The sequence below is a fragment of the Salmo salar genome, chromosome 03, assembly GCF_965601325.2.
Source record: "Salmo salar chromosome 03, fSalSal1, whole genome shotgun sequence".
In the NCBI taxonomy this organism is placed as follows: Eukaryota; Metazoa; Chordata; class Actinopteri; order Salmoniformes; family Salmonidae; genus Salmo; species Salmo salar.
Genome location: NC_138293.1, coordinates 8,443,725 through 8,459,285, shown reverse-complemented (window position 1 = coordinate 8,459,285; position 15,561 = coordinate 8,443,725). Strand labels below are relative to the sequence as shown.

At 44.9% G+C, this 15,561-nt stretch overlaps 1 protein-coding gene across 3 annotated transcripts; it reads right to left on the bottom strand.

Annotated features, from left to right (window-relative positions):
- Positions 1-207: 207 nt before the first annotated feature.
- LOC106597000 (phakinin) lies at positions 208-12,492 on the bottom strand. 3 transcript variants are annotated; one of them, XR_001326818.3, is made up of 8 exons: positions 11,824-12,492; positions 5,673-5,755; positions 5,250-5,406; positions 4,782-4,943; positions 4,377-4,505; positions 3,866-4,133; positions 3,513-3,595; positions 208-360 (listed from the first exon to the last, which is right to left on the bottom strand). XR_001326818.3 is itself a non-coding variant. In XM_014188240.3 (8 exons), the coding sequence occupies exons 1-8, from the start codon at positions 12,268-12,270 to the stop codon at positions 338-340; spliced, it is 1,320 nt and encodes a 439-aa protein (XP_014043715.2). In that variant the 5' UTR covers positions 12,271-12,488; the 3' UTR covers positions 208-337. The 3 variants fall into 3 exon arrangements, 2 of the variants coding, with proteins under 2 accessions (XP_014043715.2, XP_014043721.1); XM_014188240.3 differs by having other exon boundaries at positions 3,898-4,133; positions 11,824-12,488; XM_014188246.3 differs by lacking the exon at positions 3,513-3,595 and having other exon boundaries at positions 3,898-4,133.
- Between the last annotated feature and the right edge of the window lie 3,069 nt (positions 12,493-15,561).

Sequence of the window (15,561 nt, the reverse complement as noted above, 5' to 3'; positions counted from 1 at the left end):
AACACAATTCTACTTTGACATTAATGGGTATTGTGTGTAGGCCAGGACCCCAAAAAAACTGCATTTAATTCATTGTAAATTCAGGCTGTGTAACACAACAAAATGTGGAAAAAGTCAAGGGGTGTGAATACTTTGTGTGAATCCTTTCCCATTCTAACCCCAATCTATTTGAATAGAGGAGGAGTTGAAAAAAAGAGGTCCAAAAGCTTTCTTGCCGAGGTTTCGATTTTATTCAACTCTGTAGTAAAAACATGGTTTCAAAATGAAACTTTGCACAGATACCTTGGAGAACAACGGTGTGAGAGCTTCATTCCCCAAATGGTCCAAAGTCCTTCCACTAGGGACTAGATGTGTTGGAGCCTGATAAGACAAAAATTAATAATAAGTAGTTAATTTTACCAAAATAGTATGAAGTACTTGGAAAAATGCATAATAAATATATATATATCATACTATTAAAATAGTATGAAGGAAGGTGAGACTGAGTGTGCCTTCACTTGCAGAAATTATTTCTGTACCCTACGAACCAGCAACCTACTAGTCTGGAAAACCAGGAGTGGAAAGAAAATATATCTGGAAACATATTAAAATATCTAAATAAATACAACATTTGGAAAATACGAAATAAAATATAAATAAACGCATACACATAAACCCATGATTAAATTAGAAAAGTAATTGACAATGAATGCAATGATAATTCATTTGTGATCATTAAAAAGATAACAAATTCTGAAAATGATGAAGAGGAATTAAATACATTTTCATTATTCATTTTTTCGATTTTTGTCACTCCTGGTTCTCCATAATTACAAAACAACCTAACAACAATGTCTTAGCTAACTACAAAGCTAACGATGTTGCAAGATAGTTTAGCTAATAAATTGCCAGCACCTAGCTTCCACTTGTCAGCTAATTGTTTCACATTCAAATGACCAGGTAATCCAATCGTATTGGCGATGTGTCTCCATGCAGGTTTTTCTAAAAACAGGTTTTTAGAAAAACTGAAATGTCACAATTGCACAAGTATTCAGACCCTTTACTCAGTACTTTATTGAAGCACCTTTGGCAGCGATTACAGTCTTGAGTCTTCCTGGGTATGACGCTACAAGCTTGGCACACCTGTATTTGGGGAGTATCTCCCATTCTTCTCTGCAGATCCTCTCAAACTCTGTCAGGTTGGATGGGGAGCGTTGCTGCACAGCTATTTTCAGGTCTCTCCGGAGATGTTAGATCGGGTTCAAGTCGGGTTCAGAGACTTGTCCCGAAGCCACTCCTGCGTTGTCTTGGCTGTGTTCTTAGGGTTGCTGTCCTGTTGGAAGGTGAACCTTCACCCCAGTCTGAGGTCCTGCGCGCTCTGGAGTAGGTTTTCATCAAGGATCTCTCTGTACTTTGCTCTGTTCATCTTTGCCTCGATCCTGACTAGTCTCCCAGTCCCTGCCGCTGAAAAACATCCCCACAGCATGATGCTGCCATCACCATACTTCACCGTAGGGATGGTGCCAGGTTTCCTCCAGACGTGACGTTTGGCATTCAGGCCAAAGAGTTCAATCTTGGTTTCATCAGACCAGAGAATCTTGTTTTTTTAGGTGCCTTTTGGCATACTCCAAGCGGGCTGTCATGTGCCTTCTACTGAGGAGTGGCTTCCGTCTGGTCATTCTACCATAAATGCCTGATTGGTGGAGTGTGGCAGAGATGGTTGTCCTTCTGGAAGGTTCTCCCATGTCCACAGAGGAACTCTGGAGCTCTGTCAGAGTGACCATCGGGTTCTTGGTCACCTCCCTGACCAAGGCCCTTCTCCCCCGATTGCTCAGTTTGGCCAGGCGGCCAGCTCTAGGAAGAGTCTTGGTGGTTCCAAACTTCTTCCATTTAATAATGATGGAGGCCACAGTGTTCTTGGGGACCTTCAATGCTGCAGAAATGTTTTGGTACCCTTCCTCAGATCTGACACAATCCTGTCTTGGAGCTCTACGGACAATTCCTTTGACCTCATGGCTTGGTTTTTGCTCTGACATGCACTGTCAACTGTGGGACCTTATATAGCCAGGTGTGTGCCTTTCCAAATCATGTCCAATCAATTGAATTTACCACAGGTGGACTCAAGGATGATCAATGGAAACAGGATGCACCTGAGCTCAATTTCGAGTCTCATAGCAAAGGGTCTGAATATTTATGTAAATAAGGTACTTCTGTTTTCTATTTGTAATACATCATGGGGTATTGTGTGTAGATAGCTGAGGATGTTTAAAAAAAAAAATAAAGCTGTAAGGTAACAAAATGTGGAAATAGTCAAGGGGTCTGAATACTTTCCTGGAGGTAGGCCCACATTATTTTAGCCATGCAGGTCCCATTTTGGATGTGCGTAAAACTCCATGGTCTGCGTTGTTTTAATATGATATGCCCCACGGGGAGAAATGACGGTGCCTGTAAGTGTGACGTTACCTATTTAAAACAAGTTGTTTTGTTTTATAATTTGATTCGAATTATTCGTTCTCTTGTTAGGCCTTATCAATAATGAATTGAATCGTGCTTATTGACAATATTTGTCATGTCCATGCTCAGCCATAATGCAATTTACAGTAGGCATAGCTCCTATATCAGTGTGAATGCTATTAAAGCTACACAATTACTTAGAACAATGTGGACTGCAAATGGGTTTAAGTTAACCTATTTAGCAAAGATGGCATAGGTCTACATTTTGTTATTTCATTTCTGTAAGCCATTTAACAAACTATAACGAACTAACATTGGAATCGGAGTTGATTCCAAGGCAATACATAAAAGAACGTAAGTACACATCTTGAAGCAACCACATACGGAGCACGTTCTGATTGGCCAGTGAGGGGGTCAAGCCTCGACACACCCACAACTTATTTATTCATCAAAGCCCAGCCCTTTCACGCCAACGCCAGCAAGCGCTCTGATAATTGTGACAGTAAAAATAGCAAAAAAATATTTCTGACACATCCCTGAACCTATAGCACTACCGCCTGCACTTAGCTTTACCATTGTGTTAGGTTAGTTAAAATAGAGCCCAGAGGGTTCTACATGGAACCCAAAAGGGGTCTACTTGGAACCAAAAAGGGTTCTACATGGAACCCAAAAGGGGTCTACTTGGAACCAAAAAGGGTTCTACTTGGAACCAAAAAGGGTTCTCCTATGGGGACAGCCTTTTGGAACCCTTTTTTCTAAGGAAGATGTTTCCAAAAACACGGAACAACTTCACACACCTCTCACACGCCAGTCAGATCTCACAGGTGTGTGAAATGTTTGTGAAATTCAAGATCATTGTGATCTGTGTGTGGATTTATGCTTAAGCAAGAGATTAAATGCCTCTTGTCAATATTCTCAGCAAGCTGTTCTCCCTGACGAATGCTTCACATTCCGAAACAAGTGTTGAGTTTTTAAGATATTGTTCAATTGAATTTGCCACTACATTAGAGCCATTTTGATGTCATAAAGAGTGCCTTGCTCCTTCCTCCTTGTGTTTTGAACCGGGCTGTAGACTTTACCTTGGAGGGCTGGGCTGCCATAGGGCTCTGAAAGGGGAGGAAGGGGAGATTGTTTCCCCTTGGGCTCTGATGCACCTGTGCACCTGTTGAGAGGAACACTGTGTCAAATAAGGTCATGCTATTTCACCCATTGGAATACATTACGTGCAGTTCACCTTGCAATCATAGCATAAACACAAAACCAGTTTACAACCAGAAAATGTAGTTGAATTTTTATGTAACCTTTATTTAACTGGGAAAGTCAGTTAAGAACAAATTCTTATTTTACAATGACGGCCTAAAATGATGTCATTACAACGTCATGTGTGAAATTTTGCCTGTTGGGCTATTAATCTTCTTCTTTGATCGGTTACCTTTTGAAGTTAGCTACCCTAACCCTACTCACATGGAGGGGTGGTAGCGGCTCTCCTCCCCGTCCAAGATGCCGTGGTAGGTGCCGATTTCCAGCTCCAGACGCATTTTGTTGCTCAGCAACGTCTCATAGTCGCGACGCTGTTGTTCGATGTCGCCGTGGACGTCACCCAGCTCCGACTCCAGCTTGCCAATGACGGATCCCAGGTTCTGCAGCTCGATGTCGTGCCAATGCCTGGCGTCGTTCAGGGAGTTCTCCAGACCTCGCTTCTGTTGAAACAATAAGAACAACACGAAGGATCAGGCCAGAATTCAACCGTAAATACCCACAAAGAAACATACTTCATATCGTACAAAACAGCAATAAATATTTATGGAGATGAAAAATGTCCACAATATATCAGTCTTTGAGAGCGGGTGTGTTGGGAGGTGTGCCGGCTTTGAAGCTGTTGACACCTCCAACCCTCCCACCCTCTCCTGGATTTTACAGCCAGCATCACAATACGTACGTACCAGTGCTCTGATGGACTCAGTTTGGGCCTGCAGACTCTGGATCTTACAGCCAGCATCGTTACACTCTGTCTTCAGACTCTCCAGCTCTTCCTCCTCACGGCTCAGTTTACTGCCCACACTCTCCGCCTGCTGGACTCACACACACACACACACACACACACACATACAAATGTACAGCCGTCAAGCTACATCAAAGAGCAGGTGTGTTTCATTTGTTTTGACTGGCCCTTTTAGTAAACACAATAAACCTCAAACTGACCTCAGAATTAGATAAACAACTGACAGACGAATGTAAATAAATGTCAAGTACACATTAATCTGTTTAAAAGTAAATGTTTCTTTTCCCCCTTGTTTATTCAGGTGTTATAGATTGTACAGATGGGGGGAACTACAGTATTAATTTACCTTGCATTCCAGATAGGCGTCGGTCTCGGCACGGTTCTTCTCGATGACTCTTTCCCAGTGGGAGCGAATGTAGGCCAGTATCTGGTCCAGATTGGTCTCAATGGGAGCGTCCGGCTCGTCCATCTCGCCACCTGCCATCTGCTTGTAGAGCACCCTCACGTCCTGTAGGGGGCAGCGAAACACAACACTAACACACCGGATTCATATAATCAACTAATGATCTTGATTTTAGATAACAATGAGTTGTAGTCTCTCACTCTTTGAAGGCAAATGATTGTCAGTGGAACATTTGTCATAACACTTGAAACCCCACAAGAAAGGAATCCTATGAACATTTTAGTAGTTAGGGTTTCATATGTGCCGTATTTATTCCTATGCTGGGTAAGTAAACTAAATGAATATCCAATAGCTTGGTATTCTGAGTGGATTATCTGGCTTATGTGCTTTATTCCTTCATGTTGGACCCACCTCCTCGTGGTTGCAGGCCATGTCCCGAAGCTCAGCCCTCATGCTGTCCATCTGGCTCTCCAGGTCCGACTTGGTCAGGTTGGCGTCGTCAATCACCTTGTACAGAGAACTGATCTCCTCCTCCATCGCCTTCCTGAATGGCTGTTCATTCTCATACCTACAGGACGACAGAAGGAAACGGAGAAAGAGTGAAACTCGAAAGTCAAGGTGATCTTCTCGATTCCCTAGGTTCTGACATTTTGGGAAGGAGATGAGGAGAGAGGATGTGAGGGGATGAGGAGAGAGGTTGCAAGAAGAGAGGAGGGGAGGAGAGAGGATGCAAGGAGGTGAAGAGAGAGGATGCGAAGAGAGAGGAGATGAGGATGCAAGGATTCTAGGAGAGAGGATGCTAGGAGAGAGGATGCTAGGAGAGTGTATGTTCACCGGTCCTTGAAGTCCTCAGCGTTGGCCTGCACATTCTCTGTCTGCAGCATTAGCCTGGCATTGGCAAGGATGGACTCACTAACCTGTGGGGGAGATTTAGCAAATTGTCAGTCTATCCACTACAGCGCAACAGATGCTCTGAAGTCCAACATAAATGGGTATTCTGCATGCATGTATAATGCACTATTACTTGTTAAACACCTTTTATAATGTCTTAATATAACCCTTATGATATCTGAAGTCTTTCTATGCAGGACATCGTCAAGGGACTCAAAATGTCTTATTTGGTCAGGATCATTATGAGAGGACAGTAAGACCGGTGGTGTATTGGAGGGTTAAAGCAGGTAAACGTCGAATGCACACCTCTTTTATTTTGCGCAAGGATTTTACCCACCTATCGCTGAAAACCAAATATACTTTATTCCCCCCTCGAACAGTGATCAGCATTAACACATCTATTTTTCTCCCCAAAATAAATGTGATCTCTTTTGAAGAGACTTTAAGTCAGTGAATCAGGTCATCTCTGCCAGAGACTCTTTCTGCCTTACATGCCTTCAAACTACCGTAAACCCTTAAATTATGTCCTCACCTAAGGAAATGTCTGAGGGGCTCTATGCAACACCCTTAAACAATTCCTTAAGGTAAGGGACAATTACCCCTTAAGGGAAACGCTTTTTATGCAACCCGGGCCCAGAAACACTGCATCGAGGTTAGACTCCCATTCCAAAACTGTCACTTCTAAATGAAAGCGCTGTCCAATGCAAAGCCCGCCACAATCTCCAGCTCCGACCACCCACTCAATCAGTGCTTCAACCTTTTTGATTTGATTTGACCTAGTGCCATCAGGTGCCAGGTATAGAACAGTAGAATGTTGCATCGTTGTCATCAGGTGGTAGGTATAGAACAGTAGAATGTTGCATCGTTGTCATCAGGTGGTAGGTATAGAACAGTAGAATGTTGCATCGTTGTCATCAGGTGGTAGGTATAGAACAGTAGAATGTTGCATCGTTGTCATCAGGTGGTAGGTATAGAACAGTAGAATGTTGCATCGTTGTCATCAGGTGGTAGGTATAGAACAGTAGAATGTTGCATCGTTGTCATCAGGTGGTAGGTATAGAACAGTAGAATGTTGCATCGTTGTCATCAGGTGGTAGGTATAGAACAGTAGAATGTTGCATCGTTGTCATCAGGTGGTAGGTATAGAACAGTAGAATGTTGCATCGTTGTCATCAGGTGGTAGGTATAGAACAGTAGAATGTTGCATCGCTGTCATCAGGTGGTAGGTATAGAACAGTAGAATGTTGCATCGTTGTCATCAGGTGGTAGGTATAGAACAGTAGAATGTTGCATCGTTGTCATCAGGTGGTAGGTATAGAACAGTAGAATGTTGCATCGTTGTCATCAGGTGGTAGGTATAGAACAGTAGAATGTTGCATCGCTGTCATCAGGTGGTAGGTATAGAACAGTAGAATGTTGCATCGTTGTCATCAGGTGGTAGGTATAGAACAGTAGAATGTTGCATCGTTGTCATCAGGTGGTAGGTATAGAACAGTAGAATGTTGCATCGTTGTCATCAGGTGGTAGGTATAGAACAGTAGAATGTTGCATCGTTGTCATCAGGTGGTAGGTATAGAACAGTAGAATGTTGCATCGTTGTCATCAGGTGGTAGGTATAGAACAGTAGAATGTTGCATCGTTGTCATCAGGTGGTAGGTATAGAACAGTAGAATGTTGCATCGTTGTCATCAGGTGGTAGGTATAGAACAGTAGAATGTTGCATCGTTGTCATCAGGTGGTAGGTATAGAACAGTAGAATGTTGCATCGTTGTCATCAGGTGGTAGGTATAGAACAGTAGAATGTTGCATCGTTGTCATCAGGTGGTAGGTATAGAACAGTAGAATGTTGCATCGTTGTCATCAGGTGGTAGGTATAGAACAGTAGAATGTTGCATCGTTGTCATCAGGTGGTAGGTATAGAACAGTAGAATGTTGCATCGTTGTCATCAGGTGGTAGGTATAGAACAGTAGAATGTTGCATCGTTGTCATCAGGTGGTAGGTATAGAACAGTAGAATGTTGCATCGTTGTCATCAGGTGGTAGGTATAGAACAGTAGAATGTTGCATCGTTGTCATCAGGTGGTAGGTATAGAACAGTAGAATGTTGCATCGTTGACATCAGGTGGTAGGTATAGAACAGTAGAATGTTGCATCGTTGTCATCAGGTGCCAGGTATAGAACAGTAGAATGTTGCATCGTTGTCATCAGGTGGTAGGTATAGAACAGTAGAATGTTGCATCGTTGTCATCAGGTGCCAGGTATAGAACAGTAGAATGTTGCATCGTTGTCATCAGGTGGTAGGTATAGAACAGTAGAATGTTGCATCGTTGTCATCAGGTGGTAGGTATAGAACAGTAGAATGTTGCATCGTTGTCATCAGGTGGTAGGTATAGAACAGTAGAATGTTGCATCGTTGTCATCAGGTGGTAGGTATAGAACAGTAGAATGTTGCATCGCTGTCATCAGGTGGTAGGTATAGAACAGTAGAATGTTGCATCGCTGTCATCAGGTGGTAGGTATAGAACAGTAGAATGTTGCATCGTTGTCATCAGGTGGTAGGTATAGAACAGTAGAATGTTGCATCGTTGTCATCAGGTGGTAGGTATAGAACAGTAGAATGTTGCATCGCTGTCATCAGGTGGTAGGTATAGAACAGTAGAATGTTGCATCGTTGTCATCAGGTGGTAGGTATAGAACAGTAGAATGTTGCATCGTTGTCATCAGGTGGTAGGTATAGAACAGTAGAATGTTGCATCGTTGTCATCAGGTGGTAGGTATAGAACAGTAGAATGTTGCATCGTTGTCATCAGGTGGTAGGTATAGAACAGTAGAATGTTGCATCGTTGTCATCAGGTGGTAGGTATAGAACAGTAGAATGTTGCATCGTTGTCATCAGGTGGTAGGTATAGAACAGTAGAATGTTGCATCGTTGTCATCAGGTGGTAGGTATAGAACAGTAGAATGTTGCATCGTTGTCATCAGGTGGTAGGTATAGAACAGTAGAATGTTGCATCGCTGTCATCAGGTGGTAGGTATAGAACAGTAGAATGTTGCATCGTTGTCATCAGGTGGTAGGTATAGAACAGTAGAATGTTGCATCGTTGTCATCAGGTGGTAGGTATAGAACAGTAGAATGTTGCATCGTTGTCATCAGGTGGTAGGTATAGAACAGTAGAATGTTGCATCGTTGTCATCAGGTGGTAGGTATAGAACAGTAGAATGTTGCATCGTTGTCATCAGGTGGTAGGTATAGAACAGTAGAATGTTGCATCGTTGTCATCAGGTGGTAGGTATAGAACAGTAGAATGTTGCATCGTTGTCATCAGGTGGTAGGTATAGAACAGTAGAATGTTGCATCGTTGTCATCAGGTGGTAGGTATAGAACAGTAGAATGTTGCATCGCTGTCATCAGGTGGTAGGTATAGAACAGTAGAATGTTGCATCGCTGTCATCAGGTGGTAGGTATAGAACAGTAGAATGTTGCATCGTTGTCATCAGGTGGTAGGTATAGAACAGTAGAATGTTGCATCGTTGTCATCAGGTGGTAGGTATAGAACAGTAGAATGTTGCATCGTTGTCATCAGGTGGTAGGTATAGAACAGTAGAATGTTGCATCGTTGTCATCAGGTGGTAGGTATAGAACAGTAGAATGTTGCATCGTTGTCATCAGGTGGTAGGTATAGAACAGTAGAATGTTGCATCGTTGTCATCAGGTGGTAGGTATAGAACAGTAGAATGTTGCATCGTTGTCATCAGGTGGTAGGTATAGAACAGTAGAATGTTGCATCGTTGTCATCAGGTGGTAGGTATAGAACAGTAGAATGTTGCATCGTTGTCATCAGGTGGTAGGTATAGAACAGTAGAATGTTGCATCGTTGTCATCAGGTGGTAGGTATAGAACAGTAGAATGTTGCATCGTTGTCATCAGGTGGTAGGTATAGAACAGTAGAATGTTGCATCGTCTGTCATCAGGTGGTAGGTATAGAACAGTAGAATGTTGCATCGTACTGTCATCAGGTGGTAGGTATAGAACAGTAGAATGTTGCATCGTTGTCATCAGGTGGTAGGTATAGAACAGTAGAATGTTGCATCTACTGTCATCAGGTGGTAGGTATAGAACAGTAGAATGTTGCATCGTTGTCATCAGGTGGCTAGGTATAGAACAGTAGAATGTTGCATCACTGAAGACTCAGCAGGAGCTTCTTAACTTAATTCCAGGATATGGTACAGATACTGGACTTGTATATAGCTGACATTCTTTTGTGTTTTATTTCTCATGTGTTTTTCAACAGTCTACAACTGTTATTTTCTGCACATGTGACAAATAAACAGATTTGATTTTTCAACCTTGTGAACAATTCCAACAACTCCCTCTCTTCTTTACCTGTCTGTAGATGTCTTCATGTCCTTCTTTACACCTATCTTCCCCTCCTACCTGTCTGTACCCCTCCCCTCCTCCTGCGCCCCTCCCTCCTCCTGCGCCCTCCCCTCCACCTGTCTGTACCCTCTCTTCCCCTCCTCTCTCCCATCCTACCTGTCTGTACCCTCTCCCCCCACCTCTCTCCCCCCCTACCTGTCTGTACCCTCTCCTCCTCCCCCTCCTCTCTCCCCTCCTACCTGTCTGTACTCTCTCTTCCCCTCTTCTCTCTCCCTCCTACCTGTCTGTACCCTCTCTTCCCCTCCTGTCCCCTCCTACCTGTCTGTACTCTCTCTTCCCCTCCTACCTGTCTGTACTCTCTCTTCCCCTCCTCTCTCCCCTCCTACCTGTCTGTACTCTCTCTTCCCCTCCTACCTGTCTGTACCCTCTCTTCCCCTCCTGTCCCCTCCTACCTGTCTGTACTCTCTCTTCCCCTCCTACCTGTCTGTACTCTCTCTTCCCCTCCTCTCTCCCCTCCTACCTGTCTGTACTCTCTCTTCCCCTCCTCTCTCCCCTCCTACCTGTCTGTACCCTCTCTTCCCCTCCTGTCCCCTCCTACCTGTCTGTACCCTCCTCTCTCCCCTCCTACCTGTCTGTACTCTCTCTTCCCCTCCTCTCTCCCCTCCTACCTGTCTGTACCCTCTCTTCCCCCTCCTACCTGTCTGTACCCTCTCTTCCCCTCCTCTCTCCCCTCCTACCTGTCTGTACCCTCTTTTCCCCTCCTCTCTCCCCTCCTACCTGTCTGTACCCTCTTTTCCCCTCCTCTCTCCCATCCTACCTGTCTGTACCCTCTCTTCCCCTCCTCTCATCCCCTCCTACCTGTCTGTACCCTCTCTTCCCCTCCTCTCTCCCCTCCTACCTGTCTGTACCCTCTCTTCCCCTCCTCTCTCCCATCCTACCTGTCTGTACCCTCTCTTCCCCTCCTCTCTCCCATCCTACCTGTCTGTATCCTCTCTTCCCCTCCTCTCTCCCATCCTACCTGTCTGTACCCTCTCTTCCCCTCCTACCTGTCTGTACCCTCTCTTCCCCTCCTCTCTCCCCTCCTACCTGTCTGTACCCTCTTTTCCCCTCCTCTCTCCCCTCCTACCTGTCTGTACCCTCTCTTCCCCTCCTCTCTTCCAGCCTACCTGTCTGTACCCTCTCTTCCCCTCCTCTCCCCTCCTACCTGTCTGTACCCTCTCTTCCCCTCCTACCTGTCTGTACCCTCTCTTCCCCTCCTACCTGTCTGTACCCTTACTTCCTCTCCTCTCTCCCCTTCTACCTCTCTGTACCCTCTCTTCCCCTCCTCTCTCCCCTCCTACCTGTCTGTACCCTCTCCTCCCCTGCTCTCCTACCTGTCTGTACCCTTACTTCCTCTCCTCTCTCCCCTTCTACCTCTCTGTACCCTCTCTTCCCCTCCTCTCTCCCCTCCTACCTGTCTGTACCCTCTCCTCCCCTGCTCTCCTACCTGTCTGTACCCTTTCTTCCCCTGCTCTCCTACCTGTCTGTACCCTCTCTTCCCATCATCCTCTCATTCTCATCCTTCTTTTCTTCAGAGGTCCTTCCTTCTCTACTCCTCTCCTCCCTCTCTCTCTTCCACTTCTCTCTCACTCCCCCCTTACCAGTCTGTACCCTCTCTTAATTTTCAAATCCCTCCTCTCTCTCTCTTTCTCCTCTCTCTCTTTCTTCCTTACTTACATGTCTGTAAACATCCTCCCAGTCTTGTCTGAGGGGGCCCCAGGCTCCGGCGCTGGACGCCTTACGATCCAGGCAGTGTTTGATCTGCTCCTCCAGCTGCTGGTTGAGCTGCTCCAGGGCGCGCACCTTGTCCCTGTACTCCATCAGGCAGCTGTTGAGGCTCTCGGCACCCCCGGGGTACTGCCTGCCACCGGTCCCGACCCCGTGGGGCATCACAGGCACGGCCGTGCTCCTCAGCCCCTGCAGGAACACACTGCTGATGCCCAGGGCGCGTCGCGACACTCGCGTGCCCATGCTGGAGGTGACGCCCGTGGGGGCCGTCCCCACAAAGACGCCCCGGGGGGCATTGGTGATGCCTGCGGTGCCAACCCTGGTGTTGGCACTACCTGGGCGCTCCTTGGCGGCAGGTTGGTTCAGGAAGGAGGATCGACGTCTCGGCAGAGGCATGGCCCTCGTTCTTGGACAATGCGGGTATGAGATGGGAGAGAGCAGGGTGTGTGGGTGTCAGAAGAAGGCTAGTCACCCTGCATGGACATCGTTGAGAGGCTTAAGAATCTTTTCGGTGGCCTGATCGTGTCAAACAGCCGTGGTCCCTGTGCGCATGGCTCTTTATTGTGGCCTGAGCTTCTGGAAAGCAGAGGGGCTTATTGTTCTCCTGTGGTGATTGTGCTGTGATTGTGACTGGGACTGGCTCAGGTTGGTGGATTGGGGCTCTTTGTGTGTGGCTGCTGATTGTTCTTTTTTTGGCTGACTCAGCATTGGAGCCCTCTCAGGAAAACTCCATCGAGTGCTGGCATGCTCACCCCATCCCCAAGCACACACTGCCACCGATACTTCTGACTGGACAAAATCTGACTGGAGATGCTTCTACCGCCTCTTTTTGTATGTGTGCACGTGTGTAGTGTGTGTGTGTGTGCATGAGTGAGTTGTGTGTGTGTGTGTGTGTGTGTGTGTGTGTGTGTGTGTGTGTGTGTGTGTGTATATGTGTGTGTGTGTGTGTGTGTGTGTGTGCATGAGTGAGGTGTGTGTGTGTGCATGAGTGAGGTGTGTGTGTGTGCATGAGTGAGGTGTGTGTGTGCATGAGTGAGGTGCGTGTGTGAGGTGTGTGTGTGAGTGAGTTCTGAAGTATCCATTTAATATGACAGACTGGAGAAGGGCCAAAAGATTTTTCAGTATAGCTTGTTTTTAAAAAGGCCATAATTGGGATATGTTTGATTCAAATAGTCTGTCACGCCCTGACCATAGAGAGCCTTTTTATTCTCTATTTTGGTTAGGTCGGGGTGTGACTAGGGAGGGTGTTTCTATCTAGGTGTTTTATTTCTATGTTGGCCTGGTATGGTTCCCAATCAGAGGCAGCTGTTTATCGTTGTCTCTGATTGGGGATCATATTTAGGCAGCCATTTCCCCACTGCGTTTTGTGGGATCTTGTTTTGAGTTAGTGCATGTAGCACCGCTGATGTTACGGTTAGTTGTTTGTTTCCTTTTGTAAGTTTCACTAAATAAAATTATGTGGAACTCAGAGCACGCTGCGCCTTGGTCCGTCTCTCCACACAACCGTGACATAGTCAGTGAAGGAATGAACTGAAATCTGATTTATAAATCTGGTATTTCCAAGGATAATTTTATCAAATGTTAAAAAAAAGTGTTGCGTTTACATTTCAACATGTCCTGAATTGACCACCCTGGAGAGCACGACTTCTGTCCTAAGTGTGGTCTTCTTCTTAGCCACAGAAATATACTAGATGTTCCAGAGAGTACTGTCAAGACTGCATGTGGTATTCTGTAGAAGCCTCTATTAGCTTTGTGGGGAACAAAGGCCATGTGATAATGCCATACAACATAGACCATAGAGCCCAGGTCAAATACCAGAGTCAATTGAGTCACCACTCACCATTCCTAAATTCTCTCCAGTATGAGTGAGTGGATTGGATGGTTTTTCTGCCATGTCACACATACCAGACAAGCTAATGTGCGCACAAGTTGCTGTCAAAAGAAGAGACTGGCCCATTTTGAAATTAGGTGAAGTGCGTTTGATCACAGTGATAAAAACAGACAGGTGTAAAACTCCAAAAGTTGGAAATGTCCTGTTGTGTGCCGTGCGGTGACGGAATAGATCAAGTCATATCATCTGGATTAAATGGGGATTTCGAGCACTGGTTAGAGGGATGAGATATTTGCTGATTGAATTTTTTTTTTTTTAAGGTGACCGTATTCCCGATGTCCTTTTGTATGTTTGTCCATGTTTATTGAAAGGACAGTAATATGGCAGATAAGGAGACAGACAGGGAGAGGCTCAGCGAAGTCGAGGCTCGAACTCCGTCGCCAGGGGTTACGTGATCCAGGGTTGGGAGCTCTAAACGCTATATCAGAATATGGCACGTTTTATTATTATTTATTGATTTTGTTTTTTTTTAAAGAGGATTTTAACATAGACACTTTGAATCTATTATTCACCAAAAGGTGGATACATCAACGCAACTGTCTCGTGTCAGAATACATGTTGAAGAGTCATCTGTAGACAGGACTGTAAAATCTTGAAATAATTCTATTAGATGATATGGTGGTGATAGTGTGTCATGTAAAATCTAACCAAGAGTGTTATTGCTAGAAGATAAGAACAGAAAACTGTTACAATGTGATCATATAAGGTGTTTTTGTGCTATATGTGTGATGTGATATTGCAACATCCTTACTAAAGTAAAATTGTTTAATTAATTTTATAAACAATTCACTACATGTTGTGTTTTTACTTGCTTGAGATTGTACAGATTCTGGCATATCACAGTGAGAAATGTTGAAGTGTTTTTAGGAGAGGGTCGTGGCTTTGTTTCAACAGTTCCGGCAAAACACTTGCAAGAAAGAAGCTTTCGGCCTTAGGTAGGGCTTTTTGCAGCATTTTTTAATATCTGATTATGTGATGCACATTGACCTCTGCACTTGTCCAAACCACAAAGTCACAGTGTTAGACATTGCATACAAACATGTGAAGTTGAACTTGGTGGTAATATTGATGATTCTTCTTTAGGTGCAGTGATTCCTCCAAACAGAACTGTGTGTCATCACGGCACCCTGTAAGGCAGTATTTGTATGGGTACTTAACTTTATGGGTTCCTCTATCCACAACAGGAACAGTTTACCATTCCATCTGGGGATGCCCCGAGATCAGATTGACCGGAGAGCTTCACACTGAAATTGTGATGTATTTTGCAAATTTCTTCTGTGTAGCTCTTTCTGGCTGTGTCCTCCATGTCTTTTCCCCCAAAGTACAGCAGGGACATGATGCAACTCACTGTCATTGTAATGCATTGTCTTTTTTTACCAAGTTGATTTTATCTGTGTTTTCGCCTGCCTCGCACACACGATGGAAGGCGGTGCTTGTTATTCGTCCGATTCGGTGTGTGTGCCAGGCCTGGCATTTGGACTGCTCCTTGGACATAAGCTCAATGGTTTCACACTGATTACACGTCAGTTTCTGTTTCAATCCTCTGGAAAAGCCTCTTCTCCTGTACTTCATGTGGTGAGAGGTCCCTTAGATTGGCGACATAGAGAGCCGTGAGTGGCTCTGACAGGTCCTCTGTGTTGGTCTCCCCTGACGCTGTGTCAATGTCACTGTGCTAGTGAGTACAGGTGCTTTTGGCGCAAGGGATTTCAGCTATGCCACATTTTTATCTAATCTTGTTTTTTTGTTGTCGTAGGCAATGCAGAAAGTAAATAAGCTTTTAGCTTCAAATGTGTACA